The 16,461-nt window shown below is 46.3% G+C and overlaps 5 protein-coding genes across 5 annotated transcripts; 2 read left to right on the top strand and 3 right to left on the bottom strand.

The window, feature by feature from the left end:
• Nucleotides 1-737: 737 nt before the first annotated feature.
• On the top strand, nt 738-3,137 carry AOL_s00004g189 (uncharacterized protein; the record flags this gene model as incomplete). Its single annotated transcript, XM_011118839.1, has 2 exons — nt 738-774; nt 910-3,137. 2 exons carry the CDS (start codon nt 738-740, stop codon nt 3,135-3,137), a joined length of 2,265 nt encoding a protein of 754 aa, XP_011117141.1.
• A 1,974-nt stretch (nt 3,138-5,111) lies between these two features.
• On the bottom strand, nt 5,112-7,494 carry AOL_s00004g188 (uncharacterized protein; the record flags this gene model as incomplete). The annotated part of the gene is made up of 3 exons (XM_011118838.1): nt 5,112-6,874; nt 6,934-7,095; nt 7,203-7,494. 3 exons carry the CDS (start codon nt 7,492-7,494, stop codon nt 5,112-5,114), a joined length of 2,217 nt encoding a protein of 738 aa, XP_011117140.1.
• Nucleotides 7,495-7,801: 307 nt separating this feature from the next.
• AOL_s00004g187 (uncharacterized protein) lies at nt 7,802-9,014 on the top strand (the record flags this gene model as incomplete). Its single annotated transcript, XM_011118837.1, has 3 exons — nt 7,802-8,124; nt 8,198-8,764; nt 8,825-9,014. The coding sequence occupies 3 exons, from the start codon at nt 7,802-7,804 to the stop codon at nt 9,012-9,014; spliced, it is 1,080 nt and encodes a 359-aa protein (XP_011117139.1).
• A 386-nt stretch (nt 9,015-9,400) lies between these two features.
• Nucleotides 9,401-11,336, bottom strand: AOL_s00004g186 (uncharacterized protein; the record flags this gene model as incomplete). The annotated part of the gene is made up of 5 exons (XM_011118836.1): nt 9,401-9,651; nt 9,711-9,874; nt 9,933-10,846; nt 11,014-11,145; nt 11,277-11,336. 5 exons carry the CDS (start codon nt 11,334-11,336, stop codon nt 9,401-9,403), a joined length of 1,521 nt encoding a protein of 506 aa, XP_011117138.1.
• Nucleotides 11,337-12,038: 702 nt separating this feature from the next.
• Nucleotides 12,039-15,058, bottom strand: AOL_s00004g185 (uncharacterized protein; the record flags this gene model as incomplete). Its single annotated transcript, XM_011118835.1, has 8 exons — nt 12,039-13,072; nt 13,131-13,295; nt 13,353-13,742; nt 13,802-13,965; nt 14,032-14,284; nt 14,342-14,530; nt 14,610-14,782; nt 14,985-15,058. The coding sequence occupies 8 exons, from the start codon at nt 15,056-15,058 to the stop codon at nt 12,039-12,041; spliced, it is 2,442 nt and encodes an 813-aa protein (XP_011117137.1).
• Between the last annotated feature and the right edge of the window lie 1,403 nt (nt 15,059-16,461).

Below are 16,461 nucleotides of genomic sequence, written 5' to 3'. Positions count from 1 at the left end.
CAGATCTGATCAAAATCATTAACGAGTCCCAAGATCGAATCAAATCAAATCGAATCGAATCGAATCGAATCAAAATCAAATTTATGCCCCCAAGCCATACTCATATTAATTAAGTTTTACTGCGGGCGAGCGAGCACAAAGCAAGCAAGCAAGCAAGCACACACTACGTCAGCAAAGGAAATCGATCTGGAACTAGAAATAAACGGGACTTGCCTGCCCTGTCCGTCTGCTTGCACTGGCTGCACTGCACCATATTTGCTCGTGCAGCTGCGGTTACTACTGACTTCCTACTTCCTTCATACATACGATTATTCCTTCTACATTGTACTTCTTATCCTTCTTCTTCTTCTTCTTCTTGCTTCTTTTCTTTTCTTCTCTTTTAATTCGATTCCGGAAACCTGGGTGTTCGTGCTGCACTTCGTCTCCTCCCCGTTTCCCCGGCCCTTCTTCTGCCAAAAATCAAGTCCCGAATATTCGAATGTCCAAAAACGAGCAAATGTGATATTACTCTGCATGAGGAAGTATACTTGCTTTTATATAACTGAACCCACAACCAGTCTTATCCCGACGTCCCATCCATCTTCCCGTCCTCCTGGGCCTTGAATTCAAGTTCTCAACTGTTGGATCGCCTTTGAACTACCGGTTGCATGGACCTGGCCATCCGCCAACGCCCAACCTTCGAACGCAACACGCCCTTTTGCAATTTTGTCTTTGAGTCTTGAATTAAATCCCTAATCATGTCGGTTCCTACTCGACATGTGCGAACTCGCACTGGTACGTTGGTTTAACCTTTATACTTTTTTCCATTTTCTTTTCTTTCGTTTACTTTGTTTACAGACTTAGTTTCCCTTTACTCTATAAAGTTATCCTTCTTTTTCTTTTCTAATTCATAAACTTAATTGTTCACAGGTTGCTGGACTTGTCGCTTCCGCAAGAAGAAGTGTGATGAGGCCCGGCCCGCATGTGAGCAGTGCTCTCACCTGCGATTGATATGCGATGGGTACGATGGCCAGCCGGTCTGGATGAAAGATCCGGAGAAAGCCGCTGAAAAAAAGGCAGAGATCAAGAAGCAAATGGTAAGGCGCAGCAGGCGGCGGAAGAAGAACCAAGATCCAACCAAGGCCCAGTTGCCATCTCAGAGACCTCATGCCCCCCTTCCAAATATCAATCCACCTACGCCTCCGCCAACCACCATTTCAAACAACGATACTAGCTTTCAACAACAGCCGGAACAAATATCAGGGATATCTCTGCCTATAACAATTTGCGAAAATGATTTTCCGACCAGATTTTCGACATCGTCGCCGGAGGAATCCGGGTCCATGGATTTTTCACCCTTTAACATGAGGAGTATGCATTGGGCCGTTAACCTGCCGAGTTCGAGACCCCAGAGCCATACATTATCACCACCAACAACATGCACTCTACCGTCCCGGGAATCGACACGGGCACCCTCTGTGGAAGGCACGATCAAGGAGGATCCCGAGGAAGAAGTCGACGTATACGGAGAGGATATTATGGAAGTGCCAGATTCAGCCGAATCGTCTAGCCATACAGAAATCGCACATTATGGCGCCCGTAGAGCGACTGTCGCTCTCCACAATTTCTCGGAACTTCAAATACAAACCGATAATCCATTGGATATCAATTTAGCAAACTTATACTTGAAAACAATCTTTGGTGTAACGTATCGGGCACTCTCCGACGAACAAGTTATTAGGTACAACTCTGCATTGATTGTTCCGATGTTTAATGACAACAAGTCTTTTCTCCACGGATGCCTTAGTAGCACGGCATTACACCTCACAGCAACAAATATCTCGGAACATCAGAGGAAAGCCTTGGTTACGGAAGTTTTCCGGCATCGGCAAAAAAGTTTGAAATCGCTAAAGCACCAAGTTGCACATAGCAAGAACGAAGGAGAACGGATTAAAATTGCCGCGACTGTCTGTGCACTCATTTCATTCGAAGTCTTCTCGCGGCGAACCGACTGGCAAGTCCACGTCAAAGCTGCCACTGATTGTGTGGTCCTCTTAAACTGGTGCGACCAACGCCCTACCGATCCCGGACAATGGTTCATCTACTCTCGTATTCTTTGGCTCGACATTCTTTCTTCTATAACCACTGGCAATAAACCCGTCTTTTCGAACTTTTATCGCGATATTTTATTCTTGCAACCGGAACAACGAAACAAAGTCAATGGACTTGTTGAAATGACTGGATGCGAAGATGCTGTTCTTTACCTGATATCGGAAATCACATGTCTGGAGCAATGGAAGTTTGAAAGCTTGTCATTACAAAATTATCCTCTTATCCAGGCAGAACTTATCCGCAGGGGAGAATTTTTCGATCGAGATCTCAAGCAACTCGCTATCACTGATCTCAAAAACAGAAGTCCGAGGTCGGAGTACAGCTATTGCAACTATAATTCAGTCCACACGTCACCACACGCTGATGAAATGGGCTATTCCGGGAGCGAATTTGCCGACGGGATAGATGTGGACTCTAATTTTGATGGCGAGGACGATGACGACGATATCTCATACGGCGACGAGGACCCCTCCCAAGAAGTTAACGAAGTTGTCGACGGAATTGTTCGGCGAAACTCGGGTTACACAGTCTTAGAAACTCCATATAATAATCATCATCATCATACCAGTCCTACCTCGCCAACTGAGACTGACGGAGGGGACGTCTTCGTTACAGATGGTACCAAAGAGTTGATTGAGGACCGTGGTACTTTTAGGAAAGCAGTAACCGAGGCATTCAGGATCATGGCTAGAGTCTACCTCCGTATTGTAGTATACGGGTTCAATCCGCTGGATCCTGAATGCCAGTCCCTACTACAAGAAATGCTCGCCGTCATAGACTATATCCCGAGCCTATACATGGGCTACGAACGTTCGATAATATCTCCACTCTTAATCGTGGGATCGCTTGCCAGGCGACCCCAAGACCAGCAGATCATTTCCGCGAGGCTGAAGAAAACTGCACATATGGCGAAGTACGGAAACCTAGGGAACGTTGATAAAATTTTGACCGAGATATGGTCAAGAGAATGGATTCCAGATCCTCGGCAGATGGTACCATGGCGGCAGATTATGAAAGAGAAGAACTGGGAGTACCTGATGGTTTGAAAGTATGCTCCTTGCTTCTGTTTCACCCACGTCATATTCGTACTAGTCCTCGCAGATATTCAGCCTTTCGCAGCCTTTTTCATCGTTTGCACCAGACGCTACCATCAAAAGCATCCTACTAACATATACGCAATTTGGGCACTAATTGTATCGGCCGCGCCCATCACATCATCCGTTCTGATTCTTCTTTTGTTTATTCACGGCACTTTTTTTTTTCTTGGAGGGCACCATAATACCCCGGCGCAACCTTTTTGGAGGAATCTTTCAAAATTTCCATTATTGTTTGTTATATATAACGCTTCTCCGGTTAACGTTCTGAAGAATGGCCATAAAAATACACGCGTGGGCTTATGGGACGGCATTTTATTGTGTGTTAAAGGAATTTCGTTCTCTGTTTTTTTTTTTTCATTTTTCATTCAAAGTTTTCAGAATTTGACCCTAATCCTTACGAGCGAACCGCATATCCTCCACCTTCTTCTCTTATCCCTTTTGTTTTCTTTTCTTTCTGCACGGACAAAACTGTCACCGAAGTCTCCCTGCATGCAGTCAGTGTCTACGCCTGACATGCGGTTTATTCCGCCAAGGCGAAAAAGTAGCGAACGTGTGAAGCGAAACGGCTGTTCAGTCCTCCGCAAGGGAAGGCATGAAAAGCTCCGAATAAAAAAAAAAAGACTAAATGAATGAATGTAAGCTTATTCATCATTCATCATGCATGATCTTTTCCTAAAATCTGTACATTTTTTAAACGGAAAAGGAAAATGGGCGGCGAGGGTCTTTGACGCATTTACGGAAAAAGCGTTTTCCGTGCTTCTTCATTGGTTTACGATGGGGCGTTTTACTTTTTGGTCACGCTTGGGCTCCTTCCCCCCGCTTACTCCCTTGTCCGATTTTTCTATGGCCGTCTAGGACTGTACAATCACAAGTGAGGGGGTGGGACCTTCTTCTTCCTCCTGGGATCAATCCTTTTCTTTAATAATTTTTCCCTGTTTTTTTTATTTACTTTTTTTGTTTTCAAGGCTTCTCGATTCGCGGGAACCTGTGGGATGTAATAGAGATCTTAGACGGCTGAATGGATAAAAACAAAAGCTGGCGACAAGGTGATATAATATATCTTGATGATACTATATAGTACTAGCTGGGCTTTTAACTTTTGCTATATACCACACTATACACTGATTCAGCTGGACGTGGATGCATGTCGACAGTTTTTATTAATAAACGTTTTCAAGGAAAGGTATTAGATACTTAAGGTTTTTTAGGGTCAATATCTCTTTGAAGTATATACTTAAGTAAGTACCTACTCAATATCAATCTGGGTGAATCGAAGAAAGGGTCTAAATTCGGCTCGAGTTGAACTTTTTTTTTTTTTCCTCGATGCTAGCGCTGCATACATGCATACTTCACAGTGTGTATGCCGAGTTTCCGAGTGAGGTAGGTTCCGTTTGTACTTACATGCATACTATCAACATGATCTCTAAAAATTTAGCATAGGATGTTTGGCGTGAAACGAATTGTAAACCTTATGGAATTATGTTTTTGCGATCGAGATCATCCTCGAGTCAAAGGTATACATCAGAGAGCGCCAAATAACAATATTAATCTTGGAGCTGCGTTATATTCAAATTCATCATGTGGTGAAGAAGGGAAGGGGTTTTAGTCCTAACCTTTTCACAAAGACGAAAAAGAAATGCCAATGGAATCACCAACGAAGCGGTTGAGAAAGAAAACCATTTGATTGGTGATACTAGCTCCTTAGACTTCACGTGCGTAGAGCAACTGTTTTCACGAGACCCATTCTACTACTAGAACACACACCCCCATAATTAAAATTTTCATCGTATTGAATCATTATCTATGTTCTTCGTGGTCACGTAAATCAGGTGATAATAGTACACGAAAACGCCGCCGTAATATGCAAATGATCCCCATCCCAAAGTTTAACGAAATATTGATAGTAATGTTTTTTTGTTTGTTTTATGGCATTTGGTTCTTAACCCTTCCAGCCTTGAACCTACTAACCTTCTTCTTCTCCAAATTCTCGTCGATGGGAACTTCCATCTTTTCCTCCTCGGTTTCGACATAGCCACCTTGACGTTGTATTAGCTTGTTACGCATGGAATAGTATGCATTGGTGACTTCGCGTTGATGGAATTCTGGGTCGAGTTCATCGGGGACGGTTGGGGGGGCTCTTTCGAGGGTTGATGGGGCTTCCCAAGTTGGTGCACGTTCGATGACGGATGCAGCCATGATTGGGCGATCTTCATCTGAGAGTTCGGCGCCGAGGGGGTCGAGAATGGTGGAGGTTTCTGGGGTTGGTTCCTTTTGGCTTTGTTTGGCTGTGGCTTTGGAAGGGGTTATTTTGCGAGTAGGCATTTTACCCGATGGCTTTGGAGCTGTTGGAGTAGTGGTGGATGGTTCCCGTTCGATAATTTCATAAGAACCTGGTGGTGGTGGAACTTTTTCAACGACCCCGGATATTGCTGGAGGGGCCTTTTCTATGGCAGATTGTTCCTTTGCCTTCTGGACTTGTCTGGCGGCTCTAAAGAGGGAGGGGAGCTTCTTCTTGGGCTGCTCGGTGGTGTTTTGGAAGTAGCGAGCTTCCTGATCCGCGGTGCCTGGACCAAAAATCATGTCAAGGATACTCGGATCGATGTCTTCATCATCAAATTCATTACCGATAAGTTCAGAAGCGTTGGAAGGAGGCTTTGAAATCGGGGTTGGAGCTGGGGCGATATCGAGCTCTTCTGCGAAGCGGACACCCTTTTTCTCTGATGATTTTTTCTTCTTTTTAGGCTCCTCTGCTGGGGAGGCGATTTCTTTGTTTTGTTCTGTATTGGCAGCCAGAGCTTTCGAATCCTCTTCGACTTCGGCTGCGACTTGAGCTGCCTTGTCTCTGGCTTCGATCTTTTTCTGGAGCTTCATCATCTCTCGTCTGACTTTATCCGAGACCAGACGGCCTTTTGATCGACCCCATTGATCCTCGTTCTCGTCCTCTCCTTCATTGTCATCCTCTTCGTCCTCTTCGTCGTCATAATCTTCGTCATCGTCCTCTTCATCGTCCTCTTCCAATTCAATCTCAGCAACGATGTTATTCATTTCTCGCATGTTGTATTTGATCATTTCTTCCCTCATTTGGGCCTCTTCTTCCGATTCTTCGACGGTTGGCAAGCTGTTGAACGGATCCTCGGAATCTTCATCTAGATCGTCATCTGAATCGTCTAGAACCCTGATCCTTGCGATCCCTTCCTTTTGCGGGGTCCCAGGGTTGGCTTGCTCGGGTGTGTTCATGTAAGATGCAGGTTCCGGTATAGCTGAAATGATCTCCCTGACGGATACCTCCTCTCTGGTGGCGGGTTGTGGTACATCCTCTTTGACGTCCGGGACGAGTTTTGCCTTAACTCGTTTTTCGGTCAAAACCATTCCAGTTTGTACGGAGTATTCCTTCTCTGTCGATTGAATACGCTTCGGGGTCTTGGGTTGGACCGTCGGTTTCGGCTTTTGCTGGATTGCATCTTGTGATGGGGGTTTCTTTTCCGAGGTGGGTGGTTTAGAGGGTGTAGATTTGGAAGCTGTGCTACTAGCTGTCTTAGACTTCTCTTGCGGTTTCGTAGCCTCCGACTTCTCCTTCTCTTTCTGCTTCTTCGACAATGTATCGACCAACGGCTGGAAGCTTTCGATTGCCGCGGTGACGTTGAACGGTTTGGCAGATCCTCTGGCGGCGGGATTAACGCCCGATTCTATTTGATAGATTAGCTACTTATTCGTTGCTGAGAGTGTTATCGCAACGAAGACTTACTGATAACCACACCTCTCTCATCCAAGTCCTCCCTGATATTCATGACAGGCAATCCTTCCTCGTTCGTCAATTGCCCGGAGTTCTTGATGATTCTGACATTATCCAATGTCGCCTCGCCAATTTCGAGTTGCTTCTCGATTTTGTCGACGTTCTCTTGAATGTCTAAACGCATAAGCTTCAGTTTCTCAAAATCCTTAGATATTTGAATAGAATCAAACAAGTGATTGAAAATAGTGAGCTTCAAGCAAATGAGGTAGAGGCTAACTTACAGTCTATTCGGTGCCTGACTGCCTCAGCAACCTGCGCCGGTCCACGTTTGATCCCCTCCTTATCCCCTAGGAAGGAGGTGATCTCTGCTCTGGTGACAACATCGCCACCGAAATCGTCTGCGATGGCAAGGATTTTATCCCTACCAGCGGTTTTTGGGAGCGATAAGAGCTCTTCTTTGAGCCCTTCGTATTCGGCAGACTGAATCTGCCAATGCTTGAGTGCCTTTCGAAGCTTCGCGACGGAAGCTTCGAGCTGCTGGCGTTGCTTCTCGGTGACTTCGATCGCGTCCATGGCGAGGTTGGTTGGTGGTGGTAGAGAAAGAAAGAGAGATGGAGGGGTTGTGGGGAGGGAAAGAAGGAAGAAGGATCCAAGAAAGAAAAATTTTGGCGGGCGAGAAGGTGCAGGCGTTGAGGTCGTTGCGGGCGGCTTAAAAATCAAGCCAAGCCCGTCTTGCTCTGTCAGCCATGCACCCAACCGCGTCTTCATCCTGGCTACCTCTAACCACCACCAACCAACCATCAGCCAATTGGTTCGCGACATGCCCACCATCCCTTCTATCCTTCCCCCCACGCCTCTATAACGCAAGACGACCATCGCGATGCCGTCGTTAACGACCTCGACCGCGGCGGCGATCGCCCGTGCCCGTGAAAACGCCATAAACCGTGGCGGCGACGCCGACGAGATCTGTCCGGTCTGCAAATCCTCCCGGTACCTAAATCCCAACATGCGATTTCTAGTCAATCCGGAATGTTACCATAAGATGTGCGAGTCTTGTGTCGACAGAATATTCTCTCAAGGACCTTCGCAGTGTCCTGTCGTTGGATGTGATAAGATTTTGAGGAAGCAAAAGTTTAGGAAACAGACCTTTGAGGATATCCAAGTCGAGAGAGAGGTTGATGTTAGGAAAAGAATTGCAAAGACGTTAGTTATCCCCTTCCCTGACAGCTTGTAGGACTTAGGCGGGCCTATTTCTAACGGGGGGATTGCTGGATAGCTTCAATAAGCGCCAGGAGGACTTTCCGTCACTTAAGGAATTTAATGATTACTTGGAAGAAGTGGAGACCGTCACATTTAACTTGCTCAACAGTGTTGATACCAATGCCACTGAAGCTAAGATCACAGCTTTCGAACAATCGAACAAGTCATCGATCCTCCAGAATGCCGCCAAGGCCGCACAAGAACAGCAGTTTGCATTAGCACAAAGGGAATTCGAGAAGGAACATCATAGAAAAGCAAGGGAACTTGAAAACGAGATTGAAGCTTCGGAGAAACGTGAAAAGGCAGAACATAAAGCAAACCTGCTCAAGGCCCTAGAGGCGGATAACCCGGATGCAGAAGTAGCAAAAGTGAACAAGCTGGCAAGAAAGAAGAGTTCGATGAGAAGAGAGAATCAGGAACGACGGGCACGAGAGCTAGAGGCCGCTAGGAATGCGCCGGCATTTCAGTTCATGTCGAATCTCAACCGGGTTGCAGAAGAGGCACCACCCGAGAAGTATGACCCTGTTGATGGATTTGACGAAACGAATCGGTACTTTATGTATCGAGATAGATATGAGAGCCCGTATGTATTCTCTTCGCTTTTTTTCCTATATGAATTTCGGAAACTAACATTTGGAAATAGCTGGTTGGATGATACACGTAACAACAAGACCGTGCTGGCCGGTGGTTACCTTTTACAACAGTATTATGAGAGAGCTGTGTTCGAAGCTTTCTCAGGGGTTGGATGTTTCATCGAGGACCCTGATATAGAGGCAGAAGAGGCAACTCCGCTAGGCTCTTTTGATACGCCCATGATCGATTCTACTGTGTAAAACCCCGGACCAGCCGGACTGGTAAGGCTTGATGATTTAATGATATTTTGCAAGCGGCATTGTAGAAAATACCTATGTACTTTTGGGATGGAGTCTGGGAGTTCATGGTCTAGATTCCTTAGGATCCTTCTTAGATCGTTTTCCAAGCATCACGAATATATATATCAATTAGCACGGATTAATATTTCTCATTCATGTGAAGCAGGTGGTGTACAAGATAAGAAGCGAGAGGCTTGTTGAAGAATTTAATATTAATTTTCGCTACGCGTATACGAAGCGTCTATGTATGAAACTTAAAGTTTTAACGGGAATAACCAACATGTTGAAATGTATGATAGCGCCAGCACTTAATCGATCTCACCTTTCCAGTAATTCCGCTGGGAAACCTAGCTCGGTAGTATGGCCGCTTCTTCTCCGTCTTCCACTACCTCTAGGAATCCGCCGACCAAATGTAAACTCCCTGTAACTAGCACCTGGCTCTTTCCCTCTAGCTTCTTGATCGCCTCAACAGTTTCTTGAATAGTCTCCATAACATGTACCTCAGCCTTGCTCCCGGTTTCCGGCCAGGTTTGTGCAAGTTTCTTCTGGACCTTCAGTGTATCAACAGCCTCACTACTGATGTTAATACTGATAAGATCTGTCAAACTAATTAGTAATGCTGAGCAGGGTAAATCGGGACAAGGATAAGCTACCCACCTAGTTTGGTTGTATGGTCGCTGTATGTTCGATTTGTTGTAAAGTAAACATGCGTAAATATATCCCCACCCAATTGATGTTTAAGAATCTTATGGAGATCTTTAGCTAGTTGCTCCGCATCTCTTGTCTGCTGGTTGAATAGCAGGACGATATTCTTGTATTCGCTGTGTCCTCAGAATATTAGCTATCCTTCGTTAGCCTTTTGAGTGCGGATGGGCCCACCTTCGGTCCACGCCCGCAAACCATTTGCCGGCCTCCATGATACTATCCTTTGTATGTGCACCATCAATGCACCACTCTTCCTTTTCTTTCGTGATAATCTGGCACCGCCCTTTCCATACCGCTGTTTCCAACCCCTTCTTCACTTCTTCCGGTAATACATTCCCGTCTCCAATACCAATATCCTTTCCAGTACATCTTCTCATATGCTCCTCAACCATCTTAACCGCCAAGCTTGCATTTCCTTTCTGGAACTCCCCCGCCAACCCCAATTTGATATTCTCTACCCCTTTCAAAACTGGTACAACCTCAAAATCGATTTTCTTTTCTTCTACCCTCTCACGTATCGTTTTCATCGCCTCTTTTTCTTGCTGTACACTTAACCCCTTTGATCCAGTTTTAAACACCCCAGCCTTATGCCACGCAATTTCCCCCAAAGTATTCCCTAGTAACGCGACATGATCAATCCCCAATCTGGTGATTCCCGTAACTGTTGGTGCTTCGATAATATTTGTTGAGTCGTGCTCCCCGCCGACCCCAACCTCTAGAATGACTGTATCACACCCTTCCCTCACGTAGGTATGAAAAGCCAGCATGGTTAAAAACCGGAAGTACATGGGCTTGGTACCATCGCTTAAACCGCCTAAACCCTCCCTTTGACTAGATTCTTCGAGTCGGTCGTAGAGTTCGAAGAAGTATTTTGTGAAAAGAGTTTCGGAGATTGGATGACCGTTTATTTGAATCCGTTCACGGACAGCTTTTAAGTGAGGAGAGGTGTAGGTTCCAATTTTACTAGGGAATTTGTAGGATGGAGATAGGGCATATTGGCGGAGTATAGAGGTTATGAAGGCACACGTTGAGCCTTTACCCTTCGTTCCAGCAACATGGAGGATTGAGAGATTATTGAAATCCGAAGGCTATTTAATTTCCTTAATCAGTCCATGTTCATATTTTATATAAAAAGAATTTATGCATTTTCTCGTGTGATAATCATCTGGCCACAATTGTGTTGTAGATGTTGTAATTTTGCCCCTGCCATGCACGAAAAATGCATTCCAAAGGTCTACATGCAATAGCGACTAACCTTATATCCCGCCCGCCGGAACCACTCGATCATTTCAGGCAAGGACTTTTGATTCGAGTACCCCGGGTTTTTACGGAGAGCTTCCAGAGCTGCAAAGTTCGACTGGAAGCTGTTGAGCGCCGTTATCGCGTCCTGTGTACTCCGACATCCATTCTATTAGTCATGAAGTCTGAGATCTCTATGCAAGACCGGATCTGATGAGTCCTAGCCTGGGCTATTTGGTAATATAATCAGGAAGGAAAAGATAACAGTTTAGTACTTACGGCATAAGTTCTCTCCCCTGTCTGACCGGCAGGGATTGGGGTAGCTGAAACCTCTGCCATTGCTTCTGAAGTGTTCGAGGTATCTGAAGAGAACAGTCTCAAAGAACGAGTGTTTGTTGCGAATTCAAACCTCGAGGATGGGATTGGTGGTGGTGGTGGTGAAGTGTGAGTACGACAATGCTGCAGCGGCGCCCGGCCCGATGAGACTCGAAGAAAAAGAATTGGGCGGGTGTACTTCATAAGGATAAATAGGTTGGTATCATTTGTTCATGTGCGGATGTGAGTGGGTTTTTAGTTAGTCACTGCGTTAAGCTTCTCTTCGAGATTCTCTGTGCCGTTGTGTGACGTTCGGAATGCAAATGATCGTTCGATTCTTGTCAATTGGAATTGGACCCGACAACGCAAACTTAGCAGGGCCGGCGCGGCAGCGGAGATGGCAGTTCTAGAACGCTTTTCTTAGGCTGGAATTAGGTAAGTTGGGATCTTTGATTCGATTGGATTCAATCGGGGGCACATTGCATTGCATGGAATGTTCTCTATCGATAGGCGGAAAAAGAATAAATGGCAAGGAAGAGGTATCGCTAAGATGCATCGGGAAAGGCTAAGGAAAGGCTATAACATACAACGAAAGCCTTAGTCTGGGGCGAAAGCCTAGAAATATTAATAAACAGAAATAAAAATGTATACAAGGGACATAAGACGTAAAATATCGAGATGTGAAGTATAATAAAAGAAATTATATGGCCGGCTCGATGGAGATATTTATTTCAGCTTCTTCCAGACTCTTGACATCTTACCCCCGCCGCTTTGTTCTCTTTCTCCGCCTCCAGTCGCCCTCGTTGTGACAGGTGCAATTGGAATAGAAACGTTCCCTCCGAGAGGATTATACCCGCTTCTAACTTCGGACTCTTCTTCCTCGGCGATATCATCATCCTTCGGGAACCTCCTTATCATAAGGCTGTCTCTTTCTTCCTTTCTTGGTTCAGATTCATAGGGCGGTGCATCCGGGAAACTCGCAGGGAGCTCAACGGGTTCGATTTGTACAGACTCCTGTATTGTGTCGTTCCTTGTCGCAAAAGAATTTTTACGCATATGTTCACGAATGGGTGTCGCGGGTGGCTGTTGCTGGGCTTGCTGGGCTTGCTGTGCTGCTTGAGCTTGCGAAGAAGTTATGATCATTGAAGTTTGCAATGGCGGTGGGAATTTTGCTGATGGAAGACCAGGTGTCATGGGTGTTATTGTGGCTGGGAAATATCCGGCGTTACTCATAGGTTGAATTTGAGGTAATGCGCCGCTTGCTACTGCGGCTGGAGACTGATATGGCATTGCAGAGTTCGCACCAGGTGGCGAGGGGAAGGCAGAGATCGGAAATGTGCCAATGTTACCGGGAGAGAAAGTGCCGGTCATCGGACTAGGTTGGGCGTTGTAACGCGGGCTGTTGATTGAGCCTGGGACATAAGAGCCGGGCTGGCCCGGAAACATAGGGAGGGGAGGCGGGCGATTAATCCGGACGGATTGGCTGTGCGTTAGGCCGTAGCCTGTGAAGCTTGTTTGGTGGGCTGGTGGAGACTGTGGAGAAGCAGGATATTGCTGGGGTGGTGAAGTCGGTGGAGGAGGAAGGCCGCCAGAGGCAGACATTGCCCGCTGATGTCGAAATTCTGGGGGCGGTGGAGGTGGAACACTGGCTCCCGGGTTCTCATGGGCTATTGATTTAGCTAGAGTCTTTGCAACTTCCGGGTACATCATTGCTGTCGCATCTCGATGTCTTAGCACCGCGTCTCGGAACGATACAACGTCTAGTTAAACATTAGTTGGCTGTAGTGTTTTATATGGCAGGAAATGAGGATATCATACGCTCGGGGCTGACGAATCGCAACTTCAGAACTGCTGGTGACCCTTCTGTTCTCCACGGCTCCTTTGCGTCTAGAGTAGGCGACTGCTCAAGTTTTCTAATCTTGATGCCTGATACCTTCAACGTACTAGCTTCTGCTTCTGCCTCGACTTGCGTGCTCGGGGCGACTATAAAAGGGATTAGAATCACGTTTTTATTCGTCTTGTAAGTTAGAGAACGCTCACCGAATGCGGATACTAGGTGGAACTGCCTATGAAAAACAATATTGATAAAACCCAGCTCATTCTCCCACAATTGCACCCGTCTATCGTCTGCACATGTAAAATTTGCCGGATGAGGCCCCGCCGTCGACGTTTCTCCCTCTTTTAGCTCTCTTGTGCATCTTACCCAATCAACAATACTATTTAGCAATAGTTGCTCGCCTCTCAGGCACTCCAAGAATATCTGCGCGTGGTCGTCTTGCTCAAATTGAAAGGTAGGACTATCGACAGGAGCCGCATCGATGATGTGCTCGATGTTTGCGCCAGGGTTTGCAGTTACGCTCTTTTCTACGAGCATGAAGCGAACCTGAACTGTGGACTCGGGAAGTTGATAAGGGAAGCTACGGTCAGTAACTAGCAAACGGTTAGAATTTTGCACCCCTGATAGCCGACGGGGTCAATATGAGACCTACGCGTGTAACAAAGTTTGATATAGCCTCCATCTATTGGTGCTGATACCCGTATTTTTGTTGTCTTCTTAACTTGGTTTTTGATAACCCTGCATTCCATGGTTCCCCCTGATACAGGAAAAATCTCGCTCGTGTGGGAGTCCAAGCAATCCACCGACATGATATTTCTGTCATCCCACATCATGGTTAGCTCTCCATTTACTCTAGAATTTAAACCTTAAGAGTCGACCTACTTCTTGAACATTTCCTCATCGTCTTCATCCTCAATGTTAGAAGTCCTTGTCTTCAATTGCATTTCAGGTTCCGGTGTCCTGGCTAACTGCGAACTCCTATTACTCGGTGTCCTTGATGGCGGCTGTTCTCGTATTGGCGAAATAGCTTTTAATTTTGCTTCTGCCTGTACTTGTTGTATCTGGGCTTGCTGGGCTTGCTGGGCTTGTAGTCGCTTCTGGTACTCTTCGACAATTCGGGCAAAGTAATCGGCCACTAATCTACCCTTAGTTCATGATCCCTCGGAATGACTAAAGCGATTTTTCAACTTACTTGAATGCTTCCAGAAGTAAAGGTCGACACAAAACGGTCTCCAATTATGCATACCCTCGTTGCACTCATCCGGGGCAGCAACCATCCAATCGCTGCCTAAGCTTACACCGTGATCCTCTCCATAATCTATTTCCGCCCTGACAAAACATTCTTGATCATTACCGAACTCGAGGCGGAGCACCGAGATATCTACAAAAATGACCGTATTAGTTCTACCCCTCTGTATAGCTGGTGATCGGCAAATTACAAATATCTGGGGACTGCTAACCTCCAGATAAAGCGCAGTTCTTCGGGTTTACAGCGTCGTGGAATCTTATTCGTATTCTTCCAGTATCCTCTTTTAAAAATAACCCCACTTTGGTGCCTCTTTCAAAGGTCGAATGTGACGGTCGCTCTTCTGGTACTGATATGAAATAGTGGACATCGGCAATAGCATCTAGCCTGCAGTTAAAATGTATGAAAACCGCTCGTTAGTCAGTGCAATTATATATCTTTGACGATACCCCTCGCGTCTTGTGGCAATAGGGATGTATGTATCCGAAATTGACGTGTGTGCACGAGTTTCGGTTGTAAACGTGGTTACAACCACAGCTACCACGTTTCCGCAAATCCACCAGAGTGTGCATAATGGCGAAGAACTCACAATTGCCTTCCGTCTTTACCGCTATTCGCGCGCGCGAGGTTGCTCTGCAACCGAATGCTCGTCGTCCGCTTCATATTTAATGGTTTTTCCGCGGGTCTCCTTCCTATCCAGGGAATAAAGCTGCTGTGTCGCTAGTTCCGCCGAAGAGTTTCGTTTCGTTTAAAACTCCTTGCCCAACCACCCCTCGTTCATGAGATTTAGCGAGCGGTAGATGACGCTCACCGCTTATGTACTGCAGACTTGCTGAACGTATATTTACCGAAAGGGAGCGGGAGCTTGTTGATATGGGATCACATGAAATGCAAGTCTAAAGTACTTTTCAAGGGGTGGACGGATGGTTAAGTATCGACTCTGTTTTAACATTTGAGAAAAGGAACAGGAGGAGGAGAAGTAAGCGCCCATGGAAATTTAATGGTATTCGCTCTGGCTTATTTAGTGCCCGTCCTGACTGATGCAGCACCGTCGGGCCGCCAACGATCGCACTGTATTCGCTGCTGCCTCCTCAGTTTTCCTGTGGCTTCTGACCTGATCTATCCGTCTCTGGCATAAAAATCCCCGCATTTCAATAAAACGGCATGTGCCCATTGAGACCTTGAACCAATCGGTGGGCAGAATACAGCCGCCCATACCCCTGCCGAGTCCAATAGTGGGGGCCCAATTAGACAGCACCGCATGCCTTTCCCAGGTTTTGATGTAAAATTCGCATGGAAGGAAACCCGCGTCGCTGGATCGTATTCAAAAAATGCTTAGGCGCCGTACGACCCGTCGAGAAGTGATTGGTGCCAAGATGATGAGGGGCTAATAGTGGAGATACTGCTGTGTTGCGGCGAGCCGATGGGTCGCCTGGGTCGCTTTCGTCCGCATGTTCAACGGGTGCCAGGGGCCCAGGGGTCTTGACGTGCATAAGTGATGGTTGTACTCCGTAGTTATAGAGGGGACCCGGATTGGACCTTGATACACTAAGCCTGGTTTGTTTTATGCATTGGTTAGGTATGACTGTGGCATAGAAATGCTGACATATTGCATTGCAGACAAGCTAAGCTTAGCAGTACCTCTGCATGGCTTCGGTACGGCCGTCTGATAGTGGCACGACTGAGCTCGGAGCCTTTCAAATTCCAAGTCAGAAATTTTGACTTAAATATCCGAAGTCTTAGGGCGACTTGTATAGCATAATATAGATATACAATGCTATTGTGCCTCGAGTTTGCGGTTTCGATATGCATATATGCAATCGGTCTGCAGAATCGGCTGTGCCACACTATATCGGTGAGGATAATGGTTCACAGATCTCGGCTGGTCTGTGGCAGAGATATCTGTGCCGCTGTCGACTTCAGTGGCAAGGCAATGGATCCAGAGGCAAAGCAAACCCTGTCTACTTTCGAAGGTCATTCCGTCCTCAGAGCGGCCCGCAATACAATAGACGATCGTCATATATGCATAGCCGCACTCTGAATCTATTATATTCATCGACTGCGGG

The sequence above is a fragment of the Orbilia oligospora genome (genome assembly GCF_000225545.1).
Source record: "Orbilia oligospora ATCC 24927 unplaced genomic scaffold scaffold00004, whole genome shotgun sequence".
In the NCBI taxonomy this organism is placed as follows: Eukaryota; Fungi; Ascomycota; class Orbiliomycetes; order Orbiliales; family Orbiliaceae; genus Orbilia; species Orbilia oligospora.
Note: the sequence above shows the minus strand (reverse complement) of the source record. Positions and strands in the feature narration are given on the sequence as shown.